Source organism: Sinocyclocheilus rhinocerous, unplaced genomic scaffold (genome assembly GCF_001515625.1).
Source record: "Sinocyclocheilus rhinocerous isolate Xijiao unplaced genomic scaffold, SAMN03320098_v1.1 scaffold1136, whole genome shotgun sequence".
NCBI classification, from domain to species: Eukaryota; Metazoa; Chordata; class Actinopteri; order Cypriniformes; family Cyprinidae; genus Sinocyclocheilus; species Sinocyclocheilus rhinocerous.
In genome coordinates this window covers 108,506-120,808 of record NW_015647033.1, presented here as the reverse complement: position 1 = coordinate 120,808, position 12,303 = coordinate 108,506, and the positions used below count along the sequence as shown (strand labels likewise).

The following is a 12,303-nucleotide window of genomic DNA, read 5'->3' as shown; positions in this document are numbered from 1 at the left end:
CACTCCCATTGAACCGGAGCATATGTCCAATATTCCTAACCCAGTAACATTCAACAATCTATAAAAAGCACATTAAATAAGCAATTAACACATCGGGAATGCTTTGTTGAATCACCTAATGCCTTCGGATAGCAATAGATCACAGTTTAATTTATGTCAAGAGTTACATATTACAAAAACAAAAGCGGGCATATCTCTAGAAGAAACCCACATGTGATACTGACTTCAGTTCGGACAGGTGCAAGATACAGGAAATGTACATTTAGTGCCGACAATCAAGAAAGAGGACAGACAAGATGAAAAGTCTCAGACGCACCTTTACTGCACACGTAAACGAAAAAACAAAAGACTTCACATGGTGGATTAACAGAAATTCCTTTTCAGTTGCTGCACCCCTTTCTGTATGCATGATAAAGTCTTCAAAAAACCCTTCTACAGTAGCCAGAATTTGGTTTAACGTTACAACTCAAACGCACAACACTTATCAAACTTAAAAAACACTTTTAAATCTAAAAAACATGCCTGCATGTTAAATAAAGTAACTAAAGCACCTTTAACTGAAATAATAAACTTAAGAGCATTCATTTTTACTAATATAATTAACACAGAATACCTGTACTGCATCCATTATTAACCCTTCCTTCATTAAACAATCTGACAGTATTCAAGGATAACAGATTGTGCTATATACAGCGTTGTTGTTTTTTAACCTAAATGTCTTACAATGTGACAGAGAGGCACTGCTGTATGGTTCTCAGTGAGACATAAACCACAGTGTGCTGTGAAGCTAGAGAGAGAGCGAATGTGAACGACAGGGTAGAGTTAAAAACCTCTCAGTTTGGTCATCTCTCAACACTAGATATACGGCAGGGGAAACGCTAATGTTGTGTGCTATCCTCTGAGCATTTACACAGATTCAAAAAGACAGGAAAATGAAGAGGATATGTAAGGAATCTACAGTACTTCATAACACGGATAAACGTAGACGTACTTTAAAAAAGACACTGATGTTGATATCTGTCCCCAAATAAATAATAATTCTTCTATATGTATTACATAAAAAAAATCAGAATGAAGAAAAATATATTGACCCTTTTGGTAATGTACTTCTCTCTCCCAAAATCTCAACTACGAAAGCATAATGAAACATGTATCATGTTTTCAAACACACTCATGAATGCTTAAATATTGCTTGATAGAGAGGTATGGGCCAAAAAAAAGAGGAAAATTAAACAACAGCGAGATTTTTCTCATTTTATGTTTGTTTTCTTAACTTAGAATCACATCAACACTGACAATAACTGAACCAAACACCATCTTCTACACAGAAATCCTATTAAATTAAGCTCTTGTAATGACTGACATACACTAACAGAAGCTATTCATTTGACTTTTAAGAGTCTGCAATAAGAACTACGTTGAACTGCCATGTAATTATCTATTGTATAAAAGGATCCAAAATCTGGAACGGTTTGGAGCTGGATACTGAATTGTAGCAGCACAGAAAGAGCATCAGTGGCCAGTGGGGACAGGTGAAATGAGGACAAACACAAAAAGACAGAAGAGACAGAATTCACTGTCACCAGCCGACATGATTGACCAGTAGAGGCCCACGTACAGGACGCAAGATCATGCTCAGGGTCTGAGTCATGAAAAAGAAGAGAGCGAAGGTGCTGAAGGGACACTGATGTTCACAGGAAAATAGGCAGAGGGTTCAGTAATATTCAAGATGTGCTCCGAGCAAGTCCAGTTCTTTAACGTTTAAAATGGCTACGAAATGCTAGAAAATGCGCGAAAGGCGAAGCACTCCTGCTTTTGCCCAGGAGGAATTGCTCTTGTGCATTCCAGTGTCCGTTATACCCAGTGGGTGGACATGCTCGCTTGGTTTGAGACTTACAATAGGAATAAGAACTCCTTTAGACCTCTGTGGAAAACAGGATACTCTGTCTCTTACTGTCTGGCGTCGGGATGGTCTCCAGCTGAAGGAAATACAGCAAAACTTGCACCTACAGATGCAAAGGAGACAGAATTATGCACCTAACAGGAGACGCGTAATGGATAAAACATAAGTGCATTACTGTAAATGTGTTTTCCATTGTTTTTACAACACACAGACACATTTAAGTGATTTTCAATGGTGCTTGGTATCATGTCCACAGTCCTTAAATTGTAAATAGTCGGTTAATTGTGGTTTTATCGTGTACCTGTGACATGACTTCCAGTGACCAGCTGTCCCCCATCGTGATAGGCTGCGTGGGGTTAGTGGGGATTTTGCTGTCCTTCTCAGCAGGTCGTAGCAGGGTCGGGCCAAACACGGTGGCCAGATTGTGAAGAGACATCTTGTTTACACTCTCCTTTTCTGCAACCCTAGAAACAAAAAGAGAAAGAGCAGGAAATAAAGATTATCAGAGTATGAATGCATCAAGTTTGCTATTACAAAACTTAAAATAATTACAATTAATTAAATTTTTCTCCCTCCAATTAAAAAAATATTCAAATAATAATAATAATAATAATAATAAAATATTACTATATTATTTAAAAATATATATTTTTACAATTTGGTGGCACTTGTTGTAGCGAATGAAAAAATAAAATAAATTAATAAATGTGCCCAGACAGGATGTTATACAGAAATGAGAATGTTTTTTTTTGTTGTTTTTTTTATTTGAGGGGTAATGTTTTTATTAAGCTTAATATTTCTTAATGCAAGCTATATTTTCTTATAATATACTGTAGTCTGTTTTTTTTTTTAAATGGGGGTGAAAACTGAAATGTGTTGATGGTAAGATTCACCCAACTAAACTTTTTGATCATGATGCCAGCAGCACATTTTTTAGTAGAAATAGTGCGAGTAGTGCGTTCACACTGAAAATTCTAAAAAGAAAAAGTGCACTTTAAATACCTGGATGATAACCGAAAAAATGAAGTGTGGAATGTTGGACACTTCATGCACTCAACTGTCGCAGCTTTAATTACGTCACGAAGAGGGAGGGGCTATCAGACTCTGATTATTAATGACAAAATAACCTTATAAAATTCATACACTACATGGTTGAGTACATAGTGCATAAGTACATAGTGTATAAGTGCACAGTGTATAGTGCGTCATTTGGGACGCAGTTCATGTTTCAGGAACAACATTTCTATCAGCCAATCATAGCCTTAACCCTAACCCTTGATTTCTTCATATGAATGTTCCAGAAACAATGGATTTTGACCCAGTTATATATCTTTCTTGTTGTTAAGCTTCTTAGAACAATGTCAAAGTCATCAGCATCTTGTCAACCTCTTGAGATGATCCAGCAGGAAGAGGAAGGTGACTAGGTTGGGCTCTGGTAGAGACAGCAGGAGGTTCAGCATACAGCTCTCCTTAGCTACGCTGTCTGAAAGAGCTGAGGACATAATCAACATAGTTATACCTTCACAAAGCCAAGCCTGCTCAATACTTTTTTTTCCAAGTAAAAACAACTGACGCACCAATGCCTCCTGCAAAGTTAGGGTAGAGCTCGTCAGTGAACAGGGGCTCAGGGAGCTCCCTGAAGTACAGCTTGAGCGTTCCGGCAATGGCGTTCACATCCATCTCACTCATCATTACTGACACGTCTTTATTATCTGTTACAGAGAGACAGAGAGAGATAAGCAACTAAACTGGCTGACTGGATGTGTCTGTCATAAGTCTTATGTAAAAAAAACACACAAAAAAAAACAAGTTTGATGGACACTCACTGGTGTCAAAGGCAGTCTTCAGTCCCTGGATGTCAGTGGCCACTCCTGAGACACGGTAGATGCCCACTTCCTCCATTCCTCTTCTCTCGATCTCCTCTAGACACTGTCTGACGATGTAGGGCACTTTAGAGCGTTCCCGTCTGAGACAAGAAATAATACCAACATCACGAAACCAGCCATTTGATTCAATAAACACAAAAAATGACTAAAATTTTTTTAACTTATATTCAGCAAAAATGGGATATACAAACAAAAAATGTCAAATTTATAATTTTAAGCATTTAATTTTGATCTTAAAGCTACCATTACTATTTGTGTTCGCATATATTAAAAATATTAGATGTGTTACTGTTAAATACATAACGCTACCATTATGCTCAACAAGGCTGCATTTATTTGATGAAAAATACAGTAAAAACAGTAATATGGTAAAAATAGTTTTTTATTTTCAAATATTTTAAAATGTTATTTATTCCTGTGATGGCAAAACTGCATTTTCAGCCTTCAGTGTCACATGATCCTTCAGAAATCATTCTAATATGCTGATTAGGTGCTCAAGAAACATTTCTTATTTCTGCTTAATATTTTTGTGGAAACCAAGATACATTTTTCAGGATTCCTTGATGAATAAAAAGTTCAAAAGAACAGCATTTATTTGAAACAGAAAAAGTTTCTAAAATAAATCTCTTTGCTGTCATTTTTTAAAATTAATTTAATGCATCTTTCTTGAATAAAAGTAATAATTTATTTAAAAATATTAACAATAGTGTATATGCAAATAAGATTTGAAAAGTATGGCTTAAATTTGTATAACTGTGACTGTTTCTCAAATAAAGCTATCATGCAGCCTCAGACAAGTTGGGTCTATGTGCTTTTCGAAATTGAACACTGAAAATTCCAAAAAGAAAAAGTGCACTTTAAATACCTGGATGATAACCGAAAAAATGAAGTGTGGAATGTTGGACACTTCATGCACTCAACTGTCGCAGCTTTAATTACGTCACGAAGAGGGAGGGGCTATCAGACTCTGATTATTAATGACAAAATAACCTTATAAAATTCATACACTACATGGTTGAGTACATAGTGCATAAGTACATAGTGTATAAGTGCACAGTGTATAGTGCGTCATTTGGGACGCAGTTCATGTTTCAGGAACAACATTTCTATCAGCCAATCATAGCCTTAACCCTAACCCTTGATTTCTTCATATGAATGTTCCAGAAACAATGGATTTTGACCCAGTTATATATCTTTCTTGTTGTTAAGCTTCTTAGAACAATGTCAAAGTCATCAGCATCTTGTCAACCTCTTGAGATGATCCAGCAGGAAGAGGAAGGTGACTAGGTTGGGCTCTGGTAGAGACAGCAGGAGGTTCAGCATACAGCTCTCCTTAGCTACGCTGTCTGAAAGAGCTGAGGACATAATCAACATAGTTATACCTTCACAAAGCCAAGCCTGCTCAATACTTTTTTTTCCAAGTAAAAACAACTGACGCACCAATGCCTCCTGCAAAGTTAGGGTAGAGCTCGTCAGTGAACAGGGGCTCAGGGAGCTCCCTGAAGTACAGCTTGAGCGTTCCGGCAATGGCGTTCACATCCATCTCACTCATCATTACTGACACGTCTTTATTATCTGTTACAGAGAGACAGAGAGAGATAAGCAACTAAACTGGCTGACTGGATGTGTCTGTCATAAGTCTTATGTAAAAAAAACACACAAAAAAAAACAAGTTTGATGGACACTCACTGGTGTCAAAGGCAGTCTTCAGTCCCTGGATGTCAGTGGCCACTCCTGAGACACGGTAGATGCCCACTTCCTCCATTCCTCTTCTCTCAATTTCCTCTAGACACTGTCTGACGATGTAGGGCACTTTAGAGCGTTCCCGTCTGAGACAAGAAATAATACCAACATCACGAAACCAGCCATTTGATTCAATAAACACAAAAAATGACTAAAATTTTTTTAACTTATATTCAGCAAAAATGGGATATACAAACAAAAAATGTCAAATTTATAATTTTAAGCATTTAATTTTGATCTTAAAGCTACCATTACTATTTGTGTTCGCATATATTAAAAATATTAGATGTGTTACTGTTAAATACATAACGCTACCATTATGCTCAACAAGGCTGCATTTATTTGATGAAAAATACAGTAAAAACAGTAATATGGTAAAAATAGTTTTTTATTTTCAAATATTTTAAAATGTTATTTATTCCTGTGATGGCAAAACTGCATTTTCAGCCTTCAGTGTCACATGATCCTTCAGAAATCATTCTAATATGCTGATTAGGTGCTCAAGAAACATTTCTTATTTCTGCTTAATATTTTTGTGGAAACCAAGATACATTTTTCAGGATTCCTTGATGAATAAAAAGTTCAAAAGAACAGCATTTATTTGAAACAGAAAAAGTTTCTAAAATAAATCTCTTTGCTGTCATTTTTTAAAATTAATTTAATGCATCTTTCTTGAATAAAAGTAATAATTTATTTAAAAATATTAACAATAGTGTATATGCAAATAAGATTTGAAAAGTATGGCTTAAATTTGTATAACTGTGACTGTTTCTCAAATAAAGCTATCATGCAGCCTCAGACAAGTTGGGTCTATGTGCTTTTCGAAATTGACAGCCTGTGTTCACTGTATATATTCATTGTATGAAAACGAGGTTAAGCAGAATAATGCCTTTACATATACATTAATCAGCAGTAGGTGCTGCTAATGTAGAGACCTTTGATGCACATGTTTGTGTCTGAGCATCTGTACTGGTGTTGTCATGTTGTCTTTATAGCATTAATTGGTTCTGCCCTTAAACCCATTAGGAAGCTTGTTACAGGCAATCCTCATTACTGTCAATCAAATCCGACCACAAACACTGCACAAGAAAGGGCAGAATTCTATGAAGCCTATAATTTTCTATACTGAATATTCTAATTTTTTTGACACAATGAATGCCTGAAAAATCATGATAACTTAGTGTCAAAATGCGTCTTTTTGTAAAAAAAGACCAAATAATTTTCTGGGTGCGTCTGTTCTCATATAAAATGTGTTCTGACTCACTTTGTCACTGTGGAGATATTTACTCCAAACACACCCATGGGCTTCCGTGAGGACATTCTCTTCAGGCTGAACTCCCGGCTGGTGAACTTCATGGATATCTTCACCTCAATCTTCAGAAAAATTAGTAATTAGAGTGTTAGATGGTAGGATTACAGAAGAGGAGCAGATGTGAATATACTTACCCCATTCATAGGGATGACTGTTCTCTGCCAGTCTTTACCCTGGAGCATCTGAGGATCCAACTGGATAAAAAACAGAAAAAGAAACATAAAATACAATGGGATTTCCAACACAGACACAGAACATTTGTCTTTTCTGAGATCTAGAGGGCTTTTGGATTGGCTACACATCCGTTATAAACACCACAGATGTTATGAAGGGCTTGGAGTGATGTGAACATTTTTCATACTGCCACTTCTCCTTATACAGCAGTTTTGCACATCACCAGCCAATTTCTCTGACCCCTCTAAGCAAACGTGGGGCCATCTGGAGTGGGCCAAATTCAGCGTGTTCCTTTCCCTCATCCTGGCCTAATCTCAATATGGTCTCAAAAATGTTTATATGCAACATCTCAACGTGAAGTAGAATACTGACATGAGTGGCAAGCATTGTAAATAATAGTTATGATAAATAAATATTATATATAAATAAAGAGAAAATGCATGTCACACTGGAATACACTGGAATTTTTTTTCTGTACTTTACCTTTCTTCTGTGCAAAACATTTTGTACACAGCCCCATAACCTTGTTCCTTTGCCTGCCGGAGCAGTTTGCGTGGAAATGTCTACAGAAACAGCCTCCACAGGCCCCACATCACAGTCTTCGATGGGTGGAGAGCAGCTCCTGCCCTCCTCATCCAGTCCTACCACCTCATCGTCACTCATCTCCTTCCTATACAGTATACGACTGTGCAAAACCTGAGCAGAAATCTTTGGCTGGAATTGGAAATCCCTTAGGATGTGGTGTGATATGGATCTTGTAGATCCTTAGGGTTATATAATGTTCTAAAAAGATCTATGGCTGCTCCAGATGTCTTCAATTCAAATAATTCAGAGGGTCTTCAGTAACAAATGATGTGTTTAAGTAGCTCTTTTAACAATAATAAATCATTGGTCTGGTGGCAAGCTACAGAGATCCAATTACTCTGTGCACTGCAAATGCTGACATTGATGATTCATCCAGATTCTCTAAGAGTCCCAAAATCTGTTGCTGTTCACTTAAATATCTATTTTGCTCTTATTTCCTTCTTTACCGTCTCGACACTGTTTCTTTTTGTAAATCTGCATAACTTTCTCTTTCTGCACCTCCAGCTCGTAATAGATGATCCCTTGACTTACCTCAGAGTAAGCTGCTCTGCCCCAACCCATGCACCCATCTACAGCCACTAACATCCAGTGCACCAATCAGAGCATCTCTTAAAGGTTTATTCTGCTGCCATGCAGTATTGTTATCCTTTACAAAAATGTATAAAAAAATAAATAAAAAAAAACTGAAATAGCTAACATAATTTAAAAATAAATTTAATTAATTTTCCATGCTTTAAAAATATCTTAATTTTAGTTTTAGACCCTGAATTTAATAAATTATAAACATTAAACATGAAAAAATGGCACTATGTAGTGATATACAATGCCTATAAGAAATGTAACAGCGTTTAATGCATTTAAATAATATTAGTTAACACATTATGAGCCCAAAAATTCTAAAATGAAAATATAAAACTAAATTAACTAATAAATTAAAAACAACAGTTTAAAATGAAAACTAAATAACGAAATTAACTATAACTTAACTGAAAATAATTGAAAATCGAAAATAAAATTGAACTAAAAAAAAAAAAAAATTATAATAAAAAAAACACTTTCATATTATGTCTTTAAATCTACCTATTATATTTCCAATGGCACAAATCTATAGAGCAGTCCAGCTTTATTTTCAATGTTTATTTGTTGGTAGACCACTGCAAAGTGCTCTTGGGTATAAGGAGAACAAAAAACCAAACAGCAAAGCAATAAATCATCAATGTTTAAGAATAAAAATATTTGATTTTACAAAGACCACATTACTTAAATACACAAAAGAAAGATGATCCCTACAAAAACGCATTTTATGACTTAGGGACTAGAGCAGAGTTTCCCAAAGTCACAGCTGGCTGATGGGGGGCTACAGAGGGATCATATCACAGCCCTCAAATCCCTCCTCCTTCCCCCATGATACACCAGCCGATGCTTTGAAACCAACAGCATCCAAACCTAGACTTTACAAGCAATCATTTGTGAGGCAGGAGAATTTTGTGCTGTTTGTATGACCCCACAAACCTCTCTGGGGAGGGGACTGATAGGTCAGCTGATCTGATGTTGTTTTGAGTGTGACATTTTCAGACAGGACACATGAATTATGGATGATTTGATGCCTAAAAAGCCAGGGCAGAGTGAATAAGACCCTACCTATTAAAAAGCAGATTAAATGTCTGGAGTATAAAGGCCAGTCCCCATCTGGGACCGGGTCTCTCATAAGAGCAGATATACCTTTGACCGGATTCATTGAGGGCCCAGATGGAGAATGACACTTAGCTCACATGAGAGCCAAGCAAATTCATGCTTACAACCTGTTAACCTGTAGGGATTTGTAAAAACGACTAGTAAGTGGGTTGTGAATCATTAGCAAGTCTGGTATAAATAGCCTAGTTTAAAGTCTAGTCAACACGGTAACAACCAATGGCGTTATTGTTAATTAAAACTAAAACTGTTAAAAACTGTTTTCGCTAATTGCAGTAAGGCTGAAATAAAATATAAATACTAGATGAAAAACTTAAACGAAAATTAAAAATGTTGCCTTTATTAAAATGAAAGTTGAAGTTGAAGTACTATAATTACTAAAACTAAAATAAATCTAAAGATAAGAAAAATTAATAAAAGTGACAAAAGCACATAAAATTCATAAAACCTAAACTAAAACAACCCTCTACATTGCGAGTAAATCACTCGCATATGCGACTAAATCTTCACTCTGGGCGACTAAATTATGTCTAATATTAGCCAATGGCTAATAAATTCTCAGATTTTACTCGCCAGTGTGTGAGTTGGATGCTGAGTATATGATTAGCACAGATATATTTTCACTCACAGAACACTCTGACTGAGCGCTTCAGAGTTTCACACTCCGTCAAGCGATCTGTGATATTTTTCAGTTCATTTGAATGGATGCGCAGCGCACTTGTGTTTGTGTATTTGACGTAACGTAAACTCTAGTGTGAAGGCGCACGACTCGCTGTCGCTTTCTCTCACACGCGCAAAGAACGAGAGCGAGCGATTATCTTACATAATATGCAGAATTGATGCGCTACATGTGAACGCTAGCCAATGGCGTTTCAATTGCCAAGGTGTCCGTAGAGGGTTGTAAAAATACAATGAACTATAAAAAAAGCTATTTCAGAATATTAATATTAATACCAAAATAACACTTTTGTCAACCAAATTTGTTACAGTTTTTAAGCAGTGAAGATCATACCGCAATTTGTCCTTTGCCCATAATTCTGTCCGTGCTTTCTCCATCCTCCTTGTTCATCTTCGCTTTGTTGTAGCACTTCTCGTAACACAGTAGACGTAATGTCTGGGAGCCCTCCAACTCGATCTCAAACTCCTGAGGCAGAAACAATACAAAAGAAACAACATTACCCAGAATATATACAATACATACACATAAGAAATATATACATAGCTACCTTGAGAACATCTTTTTGGGAAAATACTTTAAAGTAAATAAATAAAAAGAATAATAACAACAACAACAACAACATTATTATTAATAATAAAACACAGAGACTGCCCCAAAAAACTTCTGATTTTACTTCACAAAACAGTCTAAGAATACTTTTGATCAGACTTAGCACCTGCCATGCCTCATTTCCTAATTTTCTCCCCTTTACTTTTGGGGATGGTAATTGCTCTTAATTAAAATTTAATATAATTTGTCCATAAGGTCTTCATATTCCACATGGCCTCGCTTCTGCTGCTCTTAATTAAGATTGAATGCCTCAAGAGCATTTCAGCAGGCAGGTCTTTTGGCATCGATGGTGTATAGACAGGGACAGGCATGTGGGATTACCTCATTCCACTTGGGTTCTGTGGTGTATCTGTACACTCTTGTTTTGGCTTTATTCACAAAGATGCCGAAGGAGTCCACCTCTAATGTGCAATACAGATCTAAAGAGAGGAAGCGGTAAGAGGATCTGTAAGATACTGGCTCTTTACATGGTGTTAGGACAGGCTAAGCAAATGTGTACATGACCTTTGATGAGCACAGAGAGGAAGAAGGAAAGAGACACATACTTAAGCTCTGTTTAAGTCCAGAGGCAGAATGGACAATTACATTCAAGAATCCGTACAGTCCAGTAGATTCATCCTCTGTAAGTGAAGAAAAAAGTAGAGAAAATGGTTCAAAACATATCTAGAATAAATATATATATATATAGAAATAAAATACAACAGAATCACAATAATAATAAAAAAGGTCATTAAAAACTATTATTAAATTTAAAAAAAATTCTGTAATTTGATTAGATTGCTATGAATAAAACATGACATTATTGAAAAGAAACGGTTATTTTAAGATGTGGACAAATATTATTTGATTTAACCTGAAGAATCATACACAAGAAATCCAGGACAATCTGATAAGATTGTAAACAGTTTTGATTTCATATTATCTGTAAGACCTGTGCAACTTTCTTACCGTCTTTATTGACAGTGAGGGGTAATTGATGGACCGTCTGGAGTTTGACACATGAATTGGTGAGCATCTGAAGCTCCATGGACGTCAGGCTGAAGGTCTTAAAGCCTGAAAAATAAGCAAGCATTAAAAATAACAAAAATACCTGATCTACTGCTGATTTCTGTGACAATGCCACTTACATTTCTTTTGCTGTTCTCGGATCACTTCCTTCCACTCGGCACGCTCGTAGTCCGATGAGATCAGAAACATGTAGCTCTGAAATGCATAACCGACATGGACTGTGAGCATGAGCAGGAATGTTGAAGAGAAAATCAGATACGACAGAAAGGCTGTGAATCACTGGCTCTTACCTTTCCATTGCGGTTGTGTACTCTGAGGGGCATGTTAGGAGAGTTCAGCAGCAGTAGCGATTCCTGTTCCGACAGCTTCTTTTTCAGCCTCTCCATGACCTTTGACCCTTTGTTGGCCCTCTGTTGAGGCAAGAAGCAAAAAGTAATCTTAAAATCTAGTGAGCTGTCTCGTGAACTTCTGAATGCATGTATGTTGCCCAAAAAATTATGTCCAGATCAGAATGTTTTGAGACACAGCTTTTTACAGTCAAAAATACACTATTTCAAAGGTTTTTTTGTTCAAAAATGTAGGACTGGTAAGATTTTTCTATGTATTTAAAAATCTCATGCTCACCAAGGCTGAATTTATTTGATCAAAAACTGTAAAAACAATAATATTGTGAAATATTATTACAATTTAAAATAACAGTTTTAACTATATA

General features: G+C 36.2%; 1 protein-coding gene across 1 annotated transcript in view; it reads right to left on the bottom strand.

The window, feature by feature from the left end:
- Window positions 1–299: 299 nt before the first annotated feature.
- LOC107708348 (breakpoint cluster region protein-like) overlaps window positions 300–12,303 on the bottom strand; it is a 79,169-nt gene continuing 67,165 nt past the window's right edge. Inside the window, exons 12-24 of the mRNA XM_016512541.1 lie at window positions 11,882–12,001; window positions 11,711–11,786; window positions 11,532–11,636; window positions 11,129–11,203; window positions 10,905–11,002; window positions 10,308–10,439; window positions 6,979–7,038; window positions 6,797–6,906; window positions 5,479–5,618; window positions 5,230–5,364; window positions 5,039–5,144; window positions 2,205–2,367; window positions 300–2,006 (exon numbers count right to left, since the gene is read on the bottom strand). Of these exons, the coding sequence (XP_016368027.1) occupies window positions 1,917–2,006; window positions 2,205–2,367; window positions 5,039–5,144; window positions 5,230–5,364; window positions 5,479–5,618; window positions 6,797–6,906; window positions 6,979–7,038; window positions 10,308–10,439; window positions 10,905–11,002; window positions 11,129–11,203; window positions 11,532–11,636; window positions 11,711–11,786; window positions 11,882–12,001 (1,410 nt within the window). The 3' untranslated portion in view covers window positions 300–1,916. The remainder of the gene's footprint in view (window positions 2,007–2,204; window positions 2,368–5,038; window positions 5,145–5,229; window positions 5,365–5,478; window positions 5,619–6,796; window positions 6,907–6,978; window positions 7,039–10,307; window positions 10,440–10,904; window positions 11,003–11,128; window positions 11,204–11,531; window positions 11,637–11,710; window positions 11,787–11,881; window positions 12,002–12,303) is intronic.